This window comes from Pollicipes pollicipes, unplaced genomic scaffold (assembly GCF_011947565.3).
Source record: "Pollicipes pollicipes isolate AB1234 unplaced genomic scaffold, Ppol_2.1 Scaffold_4295;HRSCAF=5057_pilon_pilon_pilon, whole genome shotgun sequence".
NCBI lineage: Eukaryota > Metazoa > Arthropoda > Thecostraca > Pollicipedomorpha > Pollicipedidae > Pollicipes > Pollicipes pollicipes.
The window spans coordinates 13,843,785-13,863,336 of record NW_023596461.1 but is presented as its reverse complement, the minus strand read 5'-3'; the positions used below and the strand labels follow the sequence as shown (position 1 = coordinate 13,863,336).

At 51.5% G+C, this 19,552-nt stretch overlaps 1 protein-coding gene across 1 annotated transcript; it reads right to left on the bottom strand.

Annotated features, from left to right (window-relative positions):
• Positions 1–13,643: 13,643 nt before the first annotated feature.
• LOC119096928 (uncharacterized) lies at positions 13,644–14,933 on the bottom strand (the record flags this gene model as incomplete). The annotated part of the gene is given in 1 exon segment (XM_037219934.1): positions 13,644–14,933. A coding segment is annotated over 1 exon segment (882 nt), but the record flags the coding sequence as incomplete, so codon positions are not given.
• Positions 14,934–19,552: the final 4,619 nt, after the last annotated feature.

Sequence of the window (19,552 nt, the reverse complement as noted above, 5' to 3'; positions counted from 1 at the left end):
AGCATGGTCAAGACGGAGAATCTGTTCTTGCCAGCTGTGACCCTTGGCTGTGAATGGCGCATGGGAAACTAATCTAGGGGATAATTTCCGGACCGGTCGAGTGTAAATGGAACATCACCATGGATGATTATCGAAGGGATTATTATTCGTTGAATAATTTTCCCTTGACCGAACGCGCCCGTGATTGCATACGCATTCCTCAAACTGTGACAACAATGGAAAGCGACCGCACACCATACTCCAAGCTGCATGTCATATTGAGACGTGCAAACCCTGAAGTTATTGCTGAGATGTCAATGATACGACAGACATATTGGGCGGGAAGTGTTTTTAACAGATTGGGAGGGAGGGTACTTACGCGAACACGGTCAAATTATATTCTTTTGTCCTGCGATCACCGTACACACAGCACCTCATGTCCGGCATCTCCCACCGATGCAAGAGGACACTGCCTGGGAGTGGGGGGGGGGGGAGGAATGTCCCCTCGAGAAATGTCGCACAACCCGAAATTGCCCACACTTATGTTTGCGATACGTATTCAGCAGTACAATCTTAATAACAGCCAATCACCTTTCGCGCATTATAACACATGTGCAGCATCTTCGCCTTTGCGAATGAATCAGCCGCCGTACGGTTTTTATCATAAACAAAACACAAACAAACAAACAACCAATAATATCACGGGTATCTGTTGACGCTTCTCTGGCGTCGTTAATCAGAGGGCTATTTTGAAATAGGGGAACTATAAGGATTTTGACACTTTGCGGTCGTGTAACTTAGGAACCAAATCGTTTTGGGTCTTAAAAATGACATGACCGTAAACTGCATCACAAGGTCGTCGAGATGGCTATTTCAGTTCAAATTGCCATCCAAATGTGGAACATCCCCATGAACATTCAATGAGGGCAAGGAGAAAACGGCTTTTAGGACAGATTTCGGGTATTCGAATTTAACAGAATGGCCTTCGGCCTCGCCGGAAGTCCATCAGTCTTTCAAAATCTCATGAATGAAGTTTTAGAGGATGTCAGAAAATTTGCACTTGCATTTATAGATGACATCATCGTGTTCAGTGACTCCTTCGAAGAACATCCAAAGCACCTGGAGGAAGTGTTCGACAGGCTCCGAAAAGCAAACCTCAAACTCAAAATTACAAAATGTGAATTTTTTAGAAACTCCACTGTCTTGGCCACATTGTATCAAACGATGGCATCGCTGTAGACCCGGAAAAAATCAAAGTGGTAGAAAACATGCAAACCCACAAAACCATCCGTGATGTCCTAAGTTTCCTGGGCATGGCATCGTACTATCGAAAGTACGTACCCGGTTTCAGCGGAATTGCGAAACCATTTACAGCCCTGACAAAGAAACATGCAAAATTCCATTGGCCGGCCGAGGCACAAGTAGCTTTTGATACATTGAAACAATGTCTTGTGAAGGCCCCATTCTTGCGTTTCCAGATATCACCCAACCCTTTAAACTTTATACGGATTCTGCACAATATGCTATGGGTGCAGTTCTCACCCAAGAAATCAAAGGACAAAAGAAAGTTATTCAGTATGTTTCTCACCAGTTCACAGATGCTCAGCAAAAATTGCCCAGCATAGAGCGCGAAGTGTTCGCCATTATTTACAGTTTACAAAAACTTCGACCCATTGTTGTTGAAATCCCAACTTACGGCGTACACGGACCATAAACCTGTGAAACTTTTGTTTACCAGTGAAATGAAAACCCCACAATCCAAAGATGCGCCATCATTTTAGGAAAATACGCATGCAAAATTAAATATATATCTGGTCCCAAAAACGTAGCCGCAGACATGCTCTCGCGCCTTCACAACACCCAAATTACCGGCGATCTAGAGGACAACGAGCACCTGGATTGGAAGGGTGAGCGTACAAATATTAATGTAGATGATAATGCCACCACTGTACCTAACGAATCCGAAAACTTAGGAAAGGAAGAGACAAAAACGCTAAATTATCACAAGTTTGAGCTAGATGAACTGAGAAAAGCTCAAAGGGCTCAAGAAGATTTGGAACAAATAATTTCCGAGATTAAAGAAAATCATCAGCTTCATACCAAATTTTCTCTGGAAAATGAACTGCTGTATTATATAGGAGTAGGAACAAAAACAAGGTCACAAACCCGCATGCAGCTAGTCCTGCCCCGAAGTTCCAGAAAGTAGTACTGGAGCATGCTCACGACGGATTCTTTGGAGGTCATTTAGGAATTGAAAAGACAACCGACAAAATCGCGAAATCGTACTTTTGGCCAACCATGCTAAAATATATTGCCCAGTACGTCCAAACATGTGAGACATGTAATCGAAAAAAGCTGCGAAAGGAAACACGACCCCTGCAGGACATGCCAATGCCTTCAGCACCTTTGGAGATAATAGGAATAGATTTGTGTGGACCGTTCCCACTCACAGAGAAGGGTAACATGTACATATGTACGATTGTGGACCGCATGAGTGGATGGCCCGAAGCCTGGGCAATTCCGGATAAAACGGCCGCCACTATAGCAAAAATAATGCTTGAAGAATTCGTACATCGCCATGGCTGTCCACGAGTAATTATCAGTGATCAAGGAACAGAATTTTGTAACTCCCTGCTGAACATTGTTAATAAAGAACTCGGTATTTCCAGAATACGAACACCTAGTTATCATGCGCACTCAAACGGTAAAACTGAGAGATTTCATAGATGCATGAATGAGGTGATCGCAAAACAAATTAGTGAAAACCAGGATCAGTGGGATAACATTTTGCAACCATGCCTCGCCGCCTACCGAGTTAGCTAAAATAAGTCAACCAAATTATCCCCATTTTTTGTTATTTTGTACGGTCGTGACCACGTTCTTCCAGTAGATACCCTGTTACAACCTCGTCTTCACTACGCAGGAGAAGATTATGCGCCCGTTATGTTCGAGAACCTACATAACGCTTTCACACAGGTCACCCAAAACATGCAACAGTCTCGAGACCACAACAAGACATCAATAGATAGAACCGCTGAATCATCACAGTTCAAGCTAGGAGACCCAGTCAACTATTACGACCCCATAGTAAAACCTGGTGACTCTACAAATTCACGCTGTGCTGGAAGCCATACCATAGAATTGTGTCCAAGATGGGAGAAGAAAATTACTTTATCAAAAACATGATATCCGGTAAGTCAAAACAAGTGCACTCAGAAAACTTGCGCATTGGGGAACCGTATGACGTCTGGAATAGGTCAAACGACACAATCAGGCCACCAATATAGGTAGGTGTCAGAGCAGAAGAACCGCCACTACGGCAACAACCCATGCGCGCAGCAAAACTGTCCTTCGGCGATCAATACTGGTACGTACCAGACAACCACCAGGATTTTCGGCCACTTTGGAACAACATCCAAAATCAACCTAATAAAACAGAAGAAGCAGAGGAAGTAGAGGATGTAGAGGACGGAAGTATAGGAGAGGAGGAAGATATAGCAGAACGAAAAGCAGAAGAGGACGCCACAGAACTGCAAGGGGAAGAAAAGACACCCCTTGACAGCCCTTCACAGCTAAGTATTAGCCCCACTGAACCCTGCTCACCACTATCACCGGATAATGGCGAGAGTGGAAGGTTAGTACGAACCCCATGGAGACAGACGCGTTATAACCTTCGTAACCCAGAGAGCATCGCGATACCAAAGACCAACCCTATAACCCAGAGACCATCGCCAATGGACACGTCTGTTCACGAGGGGTATGGATTCGCTCAGCCTGGCGACTGGCGAATGAGACGAAAAAGACGAAACGGCGGTTCTAGTGAGCGCAGCACGGACATGACGGACAAACGACCAAGGGTGCAATTTGATTATCAATGTTCGCCGAACGAGGTAAACATTGCGAGTGTTGACATACCATCGCAACCACTTGAAAACACGGGCCATTCTGAAAGCAATGTTTCGTCAAATTGGTTTCCCGACGTGCCTAGTCTGGTCATTTCGTTGCTCGAGTTAACATTTCCCACCTGGGGCTAATACCAATGATCACGCGCTGCAGAACTGTACTGTACGCAGGATCCCACGCTGATCATGCAACGCGTCGACTCGGCCTCGTGAGCATCCAGACTCTGTGCGTCACGCCAAGGGCAGAGTGCGCCCAGACGGTGATATAAAAAGGGCCCTGCGTGGTCCAGGGGTAGGTAAACCAGAGCTTCGGACCCGAGCGCACGCTCAGAGCCCAGGTGCCACCCGTATCGCAACCGGTGCATCGTTATCATAATATAGCACCGCCAGAAGACTCTTTTTGAAGCTTGGTGAAGAGTTTGACTTCGTAGGCGTGCTACACGCGGGAATCTGCCCGTCCGAATCATCCTGGGTGACGTAACGGTGTCTGACACGGTGCATATCATCCCAGGAGTGCTACGACTCCTCCTCTCGCAGCGCACTGCCGTCCGTCTTCGTATCGTACCGGCCAATTACCCACGGCAGATAGATGCAGTCATTCGGGATGCCAGACCGCCCGGCGCACCCGCTAGTCAGCCGCCGCCGCCCAACCCAGCCGCGGCTGAGACGCGCGCGCCGCGCCGCAGCCAGCCCTCCCCTACCGAAACCGGAGAAGAGACGGGACGCCGCGAGCGCCCGGCCGGGGGAGGGACGGTCGGACGGCCGACCTTTGACGACGGAGACGGGCCGGCCCGCCCGTCCTCAGCGCACCACACCACCCGATCGGTGCGGCCCTCTACAGTCCCCGTGCAGCACGCATCGCCCCCAAGCGCCTAAGAGCTGCCTCACGGTCACATCTCTTCCGACGTAACCGAGAATGCAGCGCCACTTCACGAGTTTTCCGACGCATTGGACGGCAAAGTACGAACCATGCCAGGAGAAGAAGACCAAATCCATCTGCGAGAAGACGCCACCCCCTTCGCCGTGCGCTTGCCACGCAGGGTGCCGATAGCTCTGAGAGAGCCCCTGCGCCACGAGCTCGAAAAAAATCGAGCGTGACGGCATCATCGAGCCCGTCACGGAGCCAACTGAGTGGTGCGCGCCCATCATTGTGGCCGCTAAGAAGGACGGCATGGACATTCGACTGTGTGTAGACCTTTCAAAGCTGAATAGATCTGTGAGGCGGGAGCTGTACCAATCCAACACGCCCGCTGAGTGTGTCGCATCCATCACAGCGTCGGACGCTAAATGGCTTAGCGTGTTCGACGCCACCAAAGGATACCACCAGTGCCCTCTAGACGAAGACAGCCGAAACCTGACGACGTTTATTCCACCATTCGGGCGCTACCGCTATCTGCGCGCCCCCTATGGCGCCTCGTCAATTAGCGAACATTACAATCGGCGCATGGACGAGTGCTTCGGGGACGTGGACGGCATCCAACGTGTCGTGGACGACGTCATCATCTTCAGCAAGACGGAAGAAGAACACGTCGCCCGAGTCCGGAGGTTTTTGACGAGGTGCCGTGCCCGCCGGGTCTCCCTGAACCCCTCCAAGACGCAGCACATGAAGACCAGCGTCAAATTTGCCGGCTTCATCGTGTCCCGAAACGGCTTCGTGCCCTACCGGCCCTGACGAAAGACATAACGGCGTTCCCGGCACCGAAATCGCTCACTGACCTCCGGAGCTCTTTCGACCTCGTCAACCAAGTCTCGTGGACGACGTCGACGGTCCGTGAGGCGGGAGCTGTACCGATTCAACGAGCCAACGAAGAGACGGCTAAACTGCTGGAACCGCTGCGCCACCTCCTGAGCGCGAAGAGAACCTTCATCTGGGACATCTTTCACGAGGTGGCGATCCAGGCGGAGAGAGAGGCGCTGTCGTCCGTCCGCACTCTAGCGTGCTTCGACCCGACAAGGCCGACGAGGCTGTCTACGGACGCCAGCCGTCTCCAGGTAGTGCAGGTAGTACGTGGCAAGTAGTGCAAGCCGGGCCGCGCTTCCTCACCGACACCGAATCTCGGTACGCTACAATAGAACTAGAATTGCTGGCAGTCGCCTGGGCGTTTAAAAAGAGCCGACTTTTCGTCTCTGGCCTTCCACACCTGGACCTCGTCGTTGATCACCGCCCTCTCGTGCCCATCATCAACGACAAAAACCTCGACGAAATCGAGAACCCGCGACTGCAAAGACTACGCGAAAAAATATCCGACGTCAGCATGACTGCGTCGTGGTGTCGAGGCAAGAGCCAGCTGGCGGCCGACGCGCTCAGAAGGTCACCAGTCGACCCGCCCACCGATGACAACGAGCTGGCCGAAGACGACACCGCTCCTACCGTCGCCACCGTCGCTGCGCGGGCGATCGACGCGTCGCACCTCGACCTCCGACTACGGGACGTACTGGAGGCGGCAGATGGCGACGAGGAAGCCCAGCTCCTACTCGAGGCAGTCACAAACGGCTTCCCTCATAAAAAATCGACCCCCGTACCAAATTCGCCCCTACTGGTCAGTGCACGACAAACTGACAGTTGAAGACGGTCTGGTGCTTCACGGGTGCCGCCTCGTGATCCCTCGGCCAATGCGACCCTCCGTGCTCCGGGAGCTCCACGCCGGACACATGGGCAAAGAAAAGACAAAAAGTCGGGCCCGCCAGCTAGTATTTTGGCATGGGATGTCAAACGACACCGACAGCATAACCAAGGCATGTCAGTAATGCCAACGAAAGCTCCCGGCCCAACAAAGAGAAACGATCCGGCATCACGAACCAGCCAGCCGGCCGTTCCAGCACCTCTGCGCAGACTTCTGCTAATATGCCGGGCGCCACTTCCTGGTCGCGGTCGACCCATTCTCTGGCTGGCTGATTGTTAGCCCTCTCGGCCGCCACGCCACAGCCGCCTACCTCGTCAGAGAGTTCTGTGACATCTTTTGCACAGCTGGGGTGCCGAAGCTCCTGTGGTCGGACGGCGGCCCTCAATGCACATCAAAGGCATTCAAAGCATTTCTCTCCAAATGGGCAGTGACCCATAAGATGTCTTCGCCACACTACCCGCAGTCAAATGGCCGCGCCGAAACAGCGGTAAAATACGCTGCCAAACTCATCCGCCGGTGCTGGCGACAAAATCATGTGGACGACGACGCCTCTGTGCGAGGCATGTTGCAGAACCGCAACACACCCGGCCCGGACGGCTGATCATCGGCTCAGATCCTCTGCCATGCCCCCGTGCGGGACATGGTGCCGGCTCACCGGCGGGCGTTCGCGCCGCGCTGGCAGCAAGAAGCCGATGATGCCGAGCGCGCCGCGGCCGCGGCCGCGCGACAAAAAGACATCGACGCGCGGTACAACTTCCACGCGCGGGATCTGCCAGTCCTCCGGACGGAGACTCTAGCGGCCCCCCAAAATTCAGCCACTGGCCGCTGGGACCGGTACTGCATCATCGCAGAGATCGGCCCCCACCACCGCTACTGCATCCGCCTGCCCAGCAGCCGGGTGTTGACACGGAACCGGCGTCACATCCGCCAGCGGTACGCCCCCAGCCGGCCGGACGCGGCCGAGCTCTCGCAGCTGCCAGCGGCCGCGCCCCCGGCGCCGGCGGCCGCGGCGGGCACACCGCCCCCGCCCGAGCCGGTCCCCGCGGGGGATCCGGGACGTCTGAGTGAGCCGACCCCAGGTCCAATACCGGATGGAGAGGCGCCGCCCGACGTCTTCCCAGCGCCGCCGCAATGGTCTGCACGGGCTACCCGGCGTCGCGAACGTCTAATTGGGACCATGTGACTGAGTGGCCAGGCACACCGTGTGCGGTAGATTTAGCATGCGACCCCGTATTCTCGCACTGTAGGCTCCGCGCTCCGCCGCCTGTCTTCCTACCGGCCCGCGATCGCGTCTCCCGCCATACTTGTCGTGCTCAATTCTCTAGTGTACACTCATCCCTCGCGTATACAAAAATTGTGTTCGTCATTCGATCGCGTCCCGCGGGCTGAATGACTGGTGGGGGATGTGCGAGTACCGAGAATAGCGCGCGAGTAGTAGTATCTAGACCGGACGGTGGGTGGCAGAGCGTCTCGCGGAGTACGGAAGGACAGTCTGGTCCCGACCACCGACTCGTGTGCACCTTCGCGGAGACTGACTCGAACACACCCGTATCAGCGGTATCTGGGACAGCGTCGTGCCGCTGCGCCGCTGTAGTGAGACGCCAAGAATTTCACCAAAACTTCTCTGTATTTTGGTCTCGCACCACAGCAGCCCCTGACGGTGCACCTACCCTCTCTGCTCTCCCAATGGCGACTTCCGACAGCGGGGGTCGCGAGCCGGGGCCGTGCGAATTGCGGTGGCGGCGCGCATCTGCCGCGCAGCCGGGGCCGGCCTGCGAACCTGACCACCTGCCGCGCCCCGCCCCAGCAGGGGCGCGGGACACAAAGTACAACTGCACTACAAATAGCCGCACAGTCTGTACGGCTGCGTCGAGCAAAATCGAGCACTGGGTCGCAGAACAGGTCATGTCAAGTTGAGGTCATGGAGGTGCGAGTTGGGCAGTTAAACAGAAGAGGCACCATAGACATGTTCTCATGCAGACTGCTTCCCTCATTTCAGTGTCATGATCATTGCATGCTCATCAGATGCCTTGCCGCGGAAATATCCGGGCCTTTCAGTAAATACCTATAGCTACAAGCTTAGGCTTAGTGGGGCTTTACTATATGACGCCTTTCTAGTCGTTCCAAATGCAGAGTTTGAGGCGATGGTATGCATCAAGTCTAAATGTGCTTGGGTAAGCGTGCAAGACATCTGGTGTGTGCATGTATTGAGGAAAAGAGGTGGTGCACACAGGAACCTACAATGTTTATCTTGGGGCGCCCAGCCGCTCCCTGCATGCCTGTACCGGGTGCCGGCCGGCTCAGGCTGCTGCTGTGCGTGGGGCTGGGAAGGAGCCCGATTTAACCTTGATTAGTCTTCGTCTTCGTCGTGACTATGGAAGCGGGGGTGGCTTGATACGATGATGATGTGATGATGGTATGTGATGGTGTATTGATGGTTTTATGATGACGATGCGTTTGCCTGCGGACGGGAAAATGTACGCTGTGCTAGGTGCAGTCTCCTTTTTGGCTGCACAAACCACTTGGACAGCTTGTGAATCTTGTTTTGTTGTGTTTGTGAGAAGTCCTTTGGACGAAATGTGTTATGTCTGGTTTAGGCGGAATGTGTCTAAACTGTCGTCATTTCCTGTCTGCTAAGGCGTGTTCTGTCGATCTGAATACACTTGCATGGCATGTTGAAGCTGATGATCTCGTTCATATCATCGTCCACGATTTGTAGGTCTTCGAGTGTTTAGCCGGGATTATTGTATGAGGACCACTGTACCATTGTCGTAAGAAGTCAATGACGTCCGGTACAGTGTGCCATCTCATTTAAAGGCTATGCCATTAAAAGAGTACAGCCGACGGGGTTCTAAGAAATGATGGGAGGTGTCAGTTGGCGTAGCGCAATACGTGTCTGCTCCAATTCAGATGCCGTGCATTGAGTGTTCTCGTGGGCTTATCCGGGATTTCGGTTTTACGTCGTTCTTTATACAAGTTACGACATGGAATAAACTAGCAATCTAGGCATCTGTATAATTAACATGGTTTAGGTCCTGTTGCTTTTAGAACGGATGTTCCGGAGCGTGTGCAATTACTAATAGTGTTTCGTGGTCATAGATCCCCATCAGATCTCTGGTTTTGCTGAATTTGTTGAGGAAAGCATTGAGCACAGGATTAACCGTCCTGGGGTACGGCAAACATGAGGTTTGAATGCACTAAATGAATGAAATTGAGTCTAGTTCCGGGTCTAAATGTGCATTCCCTCAATTGTTACATTAAATGCCCATTCTCTCCTATGTGCGTGTCTTAGGTACATTTATAAGAGTACATTTGGGTTCCTGTGCCTTTATGTTTTCCTTTGGTATCTGAGGACTGAGTGGCAAAAGCGAGTCAGAAATTGATATGAGATAGAAGATATTGTATCGCCCAAAAACCTTCAAGGAGGACTGCATTCCGCGGGATTTTCATCAGAATGACGTGCTATTTTGTAGGGATCCACGTCTTTACGGCAGAGTAAGGTGGAAGTGGGAGAAAGAGAAGGGGCCGGGTATAAGATCGTTAGCTCAACTACGATTCGTCCGTGCCCCGAGTGGTCGAGACCCTCAACGAAATGCGATCTTAGGGCCCTGGACCACGTGGCGATCTTAGGACTATTGAACGGCTCTGTTGACGTCTAAACTACCTACAGAAAAGAATGCATAGAAATAAAAGAAAGAAGCAAACGCAACATAGTTGGGAAGTTTCGCTGCATTTCCATCGCTTTCGTCCGATATGTACTCGACAATGTAGGTTTTAGTGGCCTCAGCTTTCCTGCTCCAAAACCTCGTTTCTCGTTATTTTTAAAAGCTAGTCGTTGAGCTACAGTAAGTATAAATGTATTTACAAAATGATAATATAAATTTGTTTCTCATCACCTCTAATACTTGGTAAGACAAATCATTTTTGACGGAAAATTGATAGTTGGGCCATTTGGACGGCTCTGTTGACGTCCAAACTACTTACAAAAAAGAATGCACAGAAATAAAACAAAGAAGCAAGCGCAAAATAGTTGGGGAAGTTTCGTTGCATTTAGATTGCCTTCGTCCAATATATCCTCGACAATGTAGGTTTTAGTGGCCTCAGCTTTCCTGCTCGAAAACATCGTTTCTCGTTGTTTTTAAAAGCTAGTTGTTGAGATACAGTAAATATAAATGTATTCACAAAATGAAATATAAATATATTTCTCATCACCTCTGATACTTGGTAAGACAAAACATTTTTGGCAGAACATTGATAGTTGTGTCATTTCGCTCACCACTATGCTAACACCGCTGTTGGCGGTTGCTGGGATACACATGTACGAAAACATAAATGCAAACGCTAACGATATAAAGGGAAGCCGTCACTAAAATATAAGACGGCTACCGTACATGGTAGTACATCGCATCCCCCTTTTCAACATATGTACACTACGCACTAAAGGTCCAGGCGGTCGGGTTTCTTCAGAACTCGACCGTAACGGGAAGTTGGGATGTTTGGCGGTTCGTGGTCTGGTACCACTACCGCTCTGGGGCTCGTCTGAGCGTAGGCAGCTGGTGGAGGTGGGCTGCTTTGCGCTGACACCGTCCTGGCTGGGGTGGTGTTGTCCAAGCGAGTTGGAGACGGGCTGAGGCTGCGAAGGTGTTGCCGGTTCCTCAGATAGACCGCGCCGTTGGCCGCTCTGATGGTGTACGACCTTGGTTCAGGTCGCTGGTCCACAACGGTCGCTGGATTCCGTCGGCCGCTCTGAGGGTGCTGTACGCGGATGGGTTGTCCGGGACTGAGTGTTGACAGCTCAGTCGCATGTCGGTCGTGGCAAGCCTTTTGGGTGGTCTGGCGTTCCACCAGGCGTGGCAGGACGTCGGCCTGCTCACTTCTTGGTCGGGTCTTCATGGGCAGATTTCCTCGGACTTTCCGACCTTGGAGGATTTCGGCTGGGCTTGGCAGGTGACTGTCGATGGGCGTCGTCCGCAGGGTGAGGAGTGCCATGAGCACGTCACTGCCGCTATCTAGAGCCTTCTTCATGGCTTGCTTCAGCGTTTGGATGGTCCGCTCTATGAAGCCGTTGCTCTCTGGGAAGTGGGGTGAGCTCGTGATGTGCACAATGCTCCACTCCCTCATGAAGCAGGCGAACGACTCACAGTCGTACTGTGGTCCGTTGTTACTCCTGATGGTGTCTGGGATGCCGTATTCCTCGAAGATTTTCTTCAGAGCGTTGATGACTGCTTTGCTGGTGCAGTGCCCCGGTATCCTCCTTACAATCGGGAACTTCGAGAAGTAGTCTGCGACGGCCAGGTACGTTTGGTAGTTCAAATGGAAGAGGTCTGTGCCGATGATCTGCCATGGGCGCGTTGGCAGCTCCATTTGTGTCATCGGCTCCTTTTGCTGACTCCTCATGTGCTTTTGGCAGGTCTCACACTTTGCCGTCTCCCTCTCGATGTCTCTGTTAATGCCTGGCCAGTAGACACATTCTCTTGCTCGCAGCTTGCACTTGACCTGTCCTTGGTGGCTTTTATGTATTTTTTGCAGAATTTCTTCCCTCATCTCTTGGGGATGACGAATCTCTCCCCGGTCAGGACGAGTCCATCTTACACCGCCAGTTCGTCTCGGTACGACCAGTACGGTCGGAGGGACGGAGGCAGGCTTTTTTGAGATCCAGGCCAGCCTGCGACGATGACGTCACGGGGCTCCGTCAACGTTTTGTCGCGCGACGTTTCTTCCCTCAGCTTTTGGAGCTTTCCGGCACCGAAGTGCACAAGATGGATCTGCAGGTCGAGCTCAATGTGGCTGTTTTCTGCCGGCGGGAGGCGCGACAGTCCATCTGCGAGCAGCATCTGCTTGCCAGGTTTGTAGGTGATCTGCACGTTGTAGTTTTGCAGACGCATCAACATCCTCTGGAGTCTTGGTGGTGCTGCTCGGAGGTTCTTCAGTTAGACCATCTCTAGTGGCTTGTGGTTGCTCTCGACGATGAAGTCGCGACCGAAGAGGTACGTGTGGAAGCGTTCGCACTCACACACGACCGCCAGGAGCTCTCTTTCGATGTTCGCGTAGCGCTGCTCGGCTTCTGACAGCGACTATGAGGCGAACACGATGGGCTTCCCGTCTTGCACGAGGGCAGCTCCCAGGCCTTTCTGCAAGGCGTCGACTTCCACTCGTGTCGGCTCCCTTGGATCTAAGTATTCCAGGGTCGTCTCCTCGCAGATTCGTTTTTTCACCTTTTGGAAGGCTACTTCGTGGGCTGCTGTCCAGCAGAACTCGGCTCATTTCTTCAGAAGTCCTCGGAGTGGCTCTGTTGCATCTGACAGCTTTGGTATGCACGGCGACTTGTGTGTGATGACGCCCAGGAACTCTTGAAGTTCCTTCTGGTTGGAGGGTGTTGCCATCGCTTTGATGTTCGTGACCTTGTCAGGGTCGGGGTGCGCTCCGTCTCGGTCATACGTGATGCCGTAAAACTTGATGAACTGCTGCTTGATGGCGCACTTGCTGCTGTTGAACGACAGTCCATGTTTCTTGGCGACGGTGAACAGGTGTTGGAGATTTGCATCGTGGTCGGCTTCGTTCTTGCCGAAGACAGCCACGTCGTCTGTGATTCCCATTGTTCCAGGACATTCCCCCAGGATCTGGTCTATCTTGCGCTGGAACACGTCCTGGGACATGACCAGGCCGAACGGCATCCGGAGGTACCTGCACCTTCCGAACGGGGTGTTGAAGGTGGTGAGGAAAGAGCTCTGCTCATCCAACGTCATCGACCAGTAGCCGTTCTTGGCGTCCAGCTTGCTGAAGACGGTGGCGCCTGTCAGCTTGTGCGTCAGCTCCTCCAGCGTTGGTGTCTTGTGGTGACACTTTTTGATGGCCTTGTTGAGGTCCTTCGGGTCGAGGCACACTCTGAGAGTTCCATCTCTCTTCTTGGTGCAGACCATGCTGTTGACCCAGTCTGTGGGCTCTTGGACCTTCTTGATGACACCTGTGGTTTCCCTTTCGTCCAGCTGCGCCTTGATTTGCTCTCTCAGGCGAACGGAGAACTTCCTCTGGGCATGTATCACAGGTTGGGTATCTTACTTCAGCTCGATGTGATACTTCCCTGGGAACTTGCCGATCCTGTCGAACTGGTCCGGGTAGTTTTTCACGAGGCCCTCAACCGTGTTCACCTTGCTGTCTGTGGCTGTGATCGCACAGTGCAGCGTCACCAGATTCAACTGGCGGGAGCTTGGCAGTCCGACGATGGCTGGTCCTTCAGACTCCACCACGAAGAACTTGGTTGGGGTCCAGCTGTTGTTGCCAAACCTGCAGAGCAGTTCCATGCATCCATGCTGTTTGATGGTGGTGTCATTGTAGGCTGTGAGGATCACATCTGATTTTATAACATCAGCAGCCCGCGGCGTACCTTGAGCAGCCAGGGAGCGAGGGAACATTTGCTGGTACATTCTCACAGGCAGGGTGTTGCCCTGGGCACCAGTGTCCACTTTCACTCTGAGGTTCACCAGCAGTTTTTGTCTGTCCAGCCTTGTTTGGAGGTATGTGAAGGCCTCATCTCGAGTGTCTTCACTCACTGGGTTTGCACCTGCTCCTTTGAGACTGTTGAGGGTTGGCTGACTGAACGGATAATTTTTGCTGATGGCATGCACTGACCTGCTTTGGTTGTTTTGTTGTTTGCGGCTTGGTTGGTTGTGCCTTTGATGCCTTTGGGTTGCTCCTTGTTGGTTCCGTGACCCTGATTTGCTGTCCCTTGGCTGTACATCTTGAGCCTCCCACAGACAGTATTCCAGTGGTTCGGCTTTCCACACACCTTACATGTTGAACCCATGGCTGGCCACTCTTGTTTGTGAAAATGAGCCTTGTAGCCACATCTGGTGCATGTTTTGTTACCTTTCTGGCTTCTTTGCAGGTAGTGCGCTACTTGGTTGGCATCTTGGGATTGCATGCTCTTTACTTGCTGCATGTGCCGCATGGACACTTCATGTGTGCGACCCACCTCCAGCACTTTGTCCAGGTGGAGAGTATTATCTTTGCTGAGGAGCTCTTTTTGAACCTCAGCATGGCATGTGCCAATGACAATTTGTTCCATGGCCCCTTCATTGAACTCCTGGTCATCCCTGAAGGCACATTTTTGGGCCTGGAGTTTGCATCTGGAAACAAAGTCATCAAACGACTCGCCTTCCTCCTGCTTCAGGCGTTGGAGGAACAGCCTGGCCACTCTGAAGTTGGTCTTAGGCTCAACTTGGGTCTGGAATTTGTCCCATACCTTTTTGGGATCCTTCTCTCCCTCTGCTAGGAGGCCCCATGAGTTGTAGAATCTCAGGCCTGGCTCTCCTGAGGACAGCAAGATATGGTCCACTTGTTTTTCTTTTTTGATTTCTTTCACTGAGAAAAACAGTTCACATTTCTGCTTGAAGAGCTTTATGGCAAGGCTTTGGTCAGCAGCTTCCCATTCCATGTGAGGTATGAAAGAATCAGACATTTTTTTGTTTTCTGCGGCGATTGCGACGCACGTAAAGCGCACTACTGAAGCCCTTAATTTGGCTTATTGCGACTAGACATTTCTTCCCTCCTTTTTAGATTGTGCTGTAGTGTGTTCTCACCCCGCTGCCACCATGTGGTGTCATGTCCGAGTATTATCTATCAGTAATTGGTCTTAGACGCCACGTACCCTGCTCTACCCCTTCATCTCTATTTCAGACCCCCGCGTCATGCGTCAATATACAAGCGTCGTGCACCACCAAACGCTAACGATATAAAGGGAAGCCGTCACTAAAATATAGGACAGCTACCGTACATGGTAGTACATCGCACTGTGTGCGGGGTCTAGAGATGCGCGCGGCATCTAGGGGTACGCGTGGATTTAGAGATGTGTGGGAGGTCTAGAGATGCGTGCGGAATCTAGAGGTACGTGTGGATGTAGAAATGCGTGCGGGGGTCTAGAGATGCGTGCAGGGTCTAACGATGCGTGCATGATCTAGAGATGCGTGCAGGATCTACAGGTGCGTGCAGTATCTAGAGATGCGTGCGGGATCCAGAGATGCGTGCAGTGTGCCTGTCCGCCAGGAACGTTCCAACTTGAGAGCTCCTCTCCTCAACATAGAGGACCAAACAAATGACTCGCCTAAATTACTCTCGTTTGGTGCACAGGCAAAGGGACAGCATCAGTTTGTGAGGCATTCTTATCATGCAATAGCAATGGCCAGTCACAATTTTCCGGACAGACGCCTGGGATACTTCAGGTAGCGTCTTCCCGCGCGGGTAAGTCCCGCGCTGTCTCAGCAACTCAGTGCCGGGAAACTCGTGGCATGTTGCCAGGTGGCCTGCGATATCAGAACTAAAAATGGTCAGATGGCTCCGCTCCCGTACGTTCTCTCTGAGCCAAAGCTCAAAGGTCGCAGCCAAGCCCCAAGGCGAGTGGAACGACGCACTACATTGCTCGCGTGACCTGGCGCGTGTTTCATACGTTGCCGCGCTGTCGGGACAACTCGGCAAGGTCAAGCTCCGGGAACCGGAAGGTAGCCTTCCTCGAAGGTATGGTCTGACCACCATTCCTGCTGTGCAGCGTGGCGCGGCGCGCGGTTTTACACTGGCCCGCAGAAGGTCACGGCTCATCAGGGCCCCGTTCTTGATGGGGAAATGCTGCCAGATGCTCCGCCTTTTCAGGTAACAACCTATGACGTTGCACAGATACGTCATCTGCGCCATGGAGAACGCTTCAAGTAACTCCCAAATATGGCGGCTAATAAAATCGCTGTTTTCCAACAAACACATTTGACGCGCAGCAGAGATGATATTGACGAGTCAGGACAGTTAAATACAAATACTTCACGTGCATCTCTCACAACAGCTGCCTATACCATGACGACTTTACATTAACGAGAATATTATAGGCAGAGAAAGGCAGATCATCGCCTTCGACTCCGACAGACGCGACATTACTTCAAGCGTTGCGCGAGCGTCGCGCATGTATACTGAGGTCGTCCATGTATTTTGTTACGCATGGTCGAGTTTTGCGCGTGTTGCTGCAAGCAGGGATACAGCTTTGTTCGGAACACGTGTTGTAATGAGACGCCAAGTGTTGTCCAGACGAACTATGTTACCGGATCCAGAAAGTGACTAACACATTGGCGCATACGCCGACGTAGCGGTTCTGGCCCTGCCAAAGCACCAGCGTCGCGCAAACAAAACAGAAAATTATTTACATGACGTGGTTCCAGGACATGATAACGAGGATTTCAAATCGCAGTCTCGTATCCGCGCACATTTTTTCTCTCAAAATCTCTAAGCAAAGCTGGCTCCTTATTATGACAATCATGGCCAGCGCAGGGGCAACCAGAAGCGTCCGTTGGAAGATGTGATGCCTGCGCTGCAATATCTTGCCGAGCCAGTACCCCCCACACGACGTTGGCGACAAGTTCGGAAGTTCAAAATCTGGGTCACACTAGTATCTAACAACATTTTGCAAATATGTTGCTACCGCGCACAGTGACGCCATCGCGTGGCCAATAGGAGCGCGGCCACATGGAACCATCGCAGGCTTTGCAGCGTGCGCCAGCTCCCCGGGTGTGGTTGCAGCCATCGACAGGTTCTTCATCTTCATGGATGCACCCAGCAGCAGATAGCAGCTGCTCATAATACTCATGAGCGTCGCCAAAACAGTACATCTACTGGCTGCTTGTGGTCCCCGCAGCGTACGCACTGATGTACTTCCAGGGTTCCGCGATCCGCCCGCGATTCTCGTATTTTTTTTGGAGAAGGCCCTCCTCTGCTGCGACCTCAGGGAGCATCGGCGGCAGCTTCTCCCATCTAACGCATACCTCGTCGAGGACAGGAGCTTCCCCTTTCCCCGGAGATCATCACCCCTTCCCGAGACAACGATCACCTCAGCCCCACTCAGCGCCACTTCTACAGACCATACAAAAAAAGGTCGCTTATCCAGTGGTAGACCATACGGGAGTCGGTTATCAGCCTGACAATCGACGCGCCCCACAGGATGGCCATGTTGACACGTTTCAGAGCAGCGTCCAAAATTGAACGTGCTTTCAGCATGCTGAAAAACAAACTGCAGCAACTAAAACATGTAGAAGTGAAAAACATGGGCAATGTGGCTGAGGTTATCATTGCATTGATCATTGCACCATGCATCAATTATTGCATTGTGCATCATGAGCATGGGGCAGGGGATGACTTGGTGCCTGCAGAGCCCCATGAGGCATATCCTGTGGAACAGGTCGACGTGGGTGCACTATTACTTTCTAGCATACAGAACCTGCAAGTGCAGTGCATGGGCTTCACAAAGTGACAGCACATGGCTGACCACCTCATGGCAAAGATGATGCATGCAGCCTGCTCCAGTTAAATGTTGTAATGCGAAGATTGGGAACAATAAAAGCAGATCAGAAATAACAGTCAATCCATCACATTCAAGTCAGCACAAACACACTTTGGGAAACAGACAGCTAAGGAGCAGCAGGAGGTGTCCTTGGAAGGAAACATACACTGAAAAGCTTGGAGACTGTCCACATCTAGAAACACAATTTGTGTACACCCAGTTACTGGGACTACTTTGGGCAACATACAGTATGGCAATTCCAATGTTTGAATTGCCTAGTGCACGCCAAATCTCATCCACAGGTGATCACATTTGGCACATAACATTTTAAGAATGAAATGTCACTGCCTTTCCATAATTGACCATTTAGGTTCATTGTGGGCGAAAAACTTCATTCCAACAATACTTAAATACAAGATGATATGCACACCTCACATGACATTGTTATCAGTTTTTTTTACAACTCACCCACCTTGTCAAACAAAGCAGACAAAACCATGGTGGTAGGGAATGTTTCTTGGCAAAGAAAGCATGTATAATGGCCACATTAAGATTCAATGCAACTAAGATAAGGATAGGCCATAGCTTCATGTGTACAGAACAAATTGCTCAAAATTATGCATACAAGCTATATCATCAATAAAAATATTCAACTGACATTCTATGTTCCTGTCTTGTACTTCCACATGCTTTAATACCACTAGCAATTAATCAGTGGAAGTACCCTCACATCCCTGTTATCTATTAATAAGGTATGCTGAAACACATACTAGTGCTAAATCTGCTCACAGAAATTTTAGGTAATGCCACCATGATATACTGTTCAACATAGGGGTTCCAAAACTCTACCTTCCCCATGTTGTTCATAATCTGTCAGGCATGCAGTAAAGGTACAGGTTAGTGAAGAAGTGACCTAGAAAATAAGTGCAACCAGATCAATAATATAATTTTCATGCTGCACAACAATCATGCTTACCAGCCACAGAACCACAAGTCTGTTTGGTTAACCTCTACCAACCCATGCCTGTGCAGTCCAGTAATTCAAAATAATCAATCAGGCCTATGAAACAAATCAGCTTGCATTACAGGAGTACTTAGCTGATATGATACAGTAGCACCTAGGCCAAGAAGTTAAGTAGCAATGCATAGCAATGCGCATCTACGATCGAATCAGTAAGCAGGCAATGATGGCTGGCACATCGGCATACCTACTGCCCCTTGGCCAGGTGTGCCGTAACCTGCAGCCCTGACGAACTATCATTAAGGGAAAGCAGACAAGTCTGACCAACACATTTGTAACCAATGGTAGTTAACTACTCTATGGCAATAGCGTAACTTATAAATGGCAGATCTATGGGGCTAGAGGAAACCCTCTGCATCCACCACAACACACCCGCAAACGCGTCGTGGGCTATTCGTTGCTATGTAAATAACCGCGAGCTACCGCACTTACTTCGCCTCTCGGCCAAGTAAGGAATGGGCTTGGGCCGTGACGTCATAGGTAAGTCGGTACCTACGTCATCCATCGCCTGGGCTTACTCGAAGTAAGGAATGGGCTTCGATTTGGTCATGAAGAACGGGGCCCAGGTAGGGACGCGCCCAGGTGCCGGCGCTTCTGGGGTGAGACCCGTTGTCCCAGACACCGCACAGCCGCCCGGGCTCTCTGCCCGGGCCTTCGCTGCTGCGCGTAACCCGCCGAACCGTGGCAACTACCGGCATGCGCGCTGGAGCTGCCG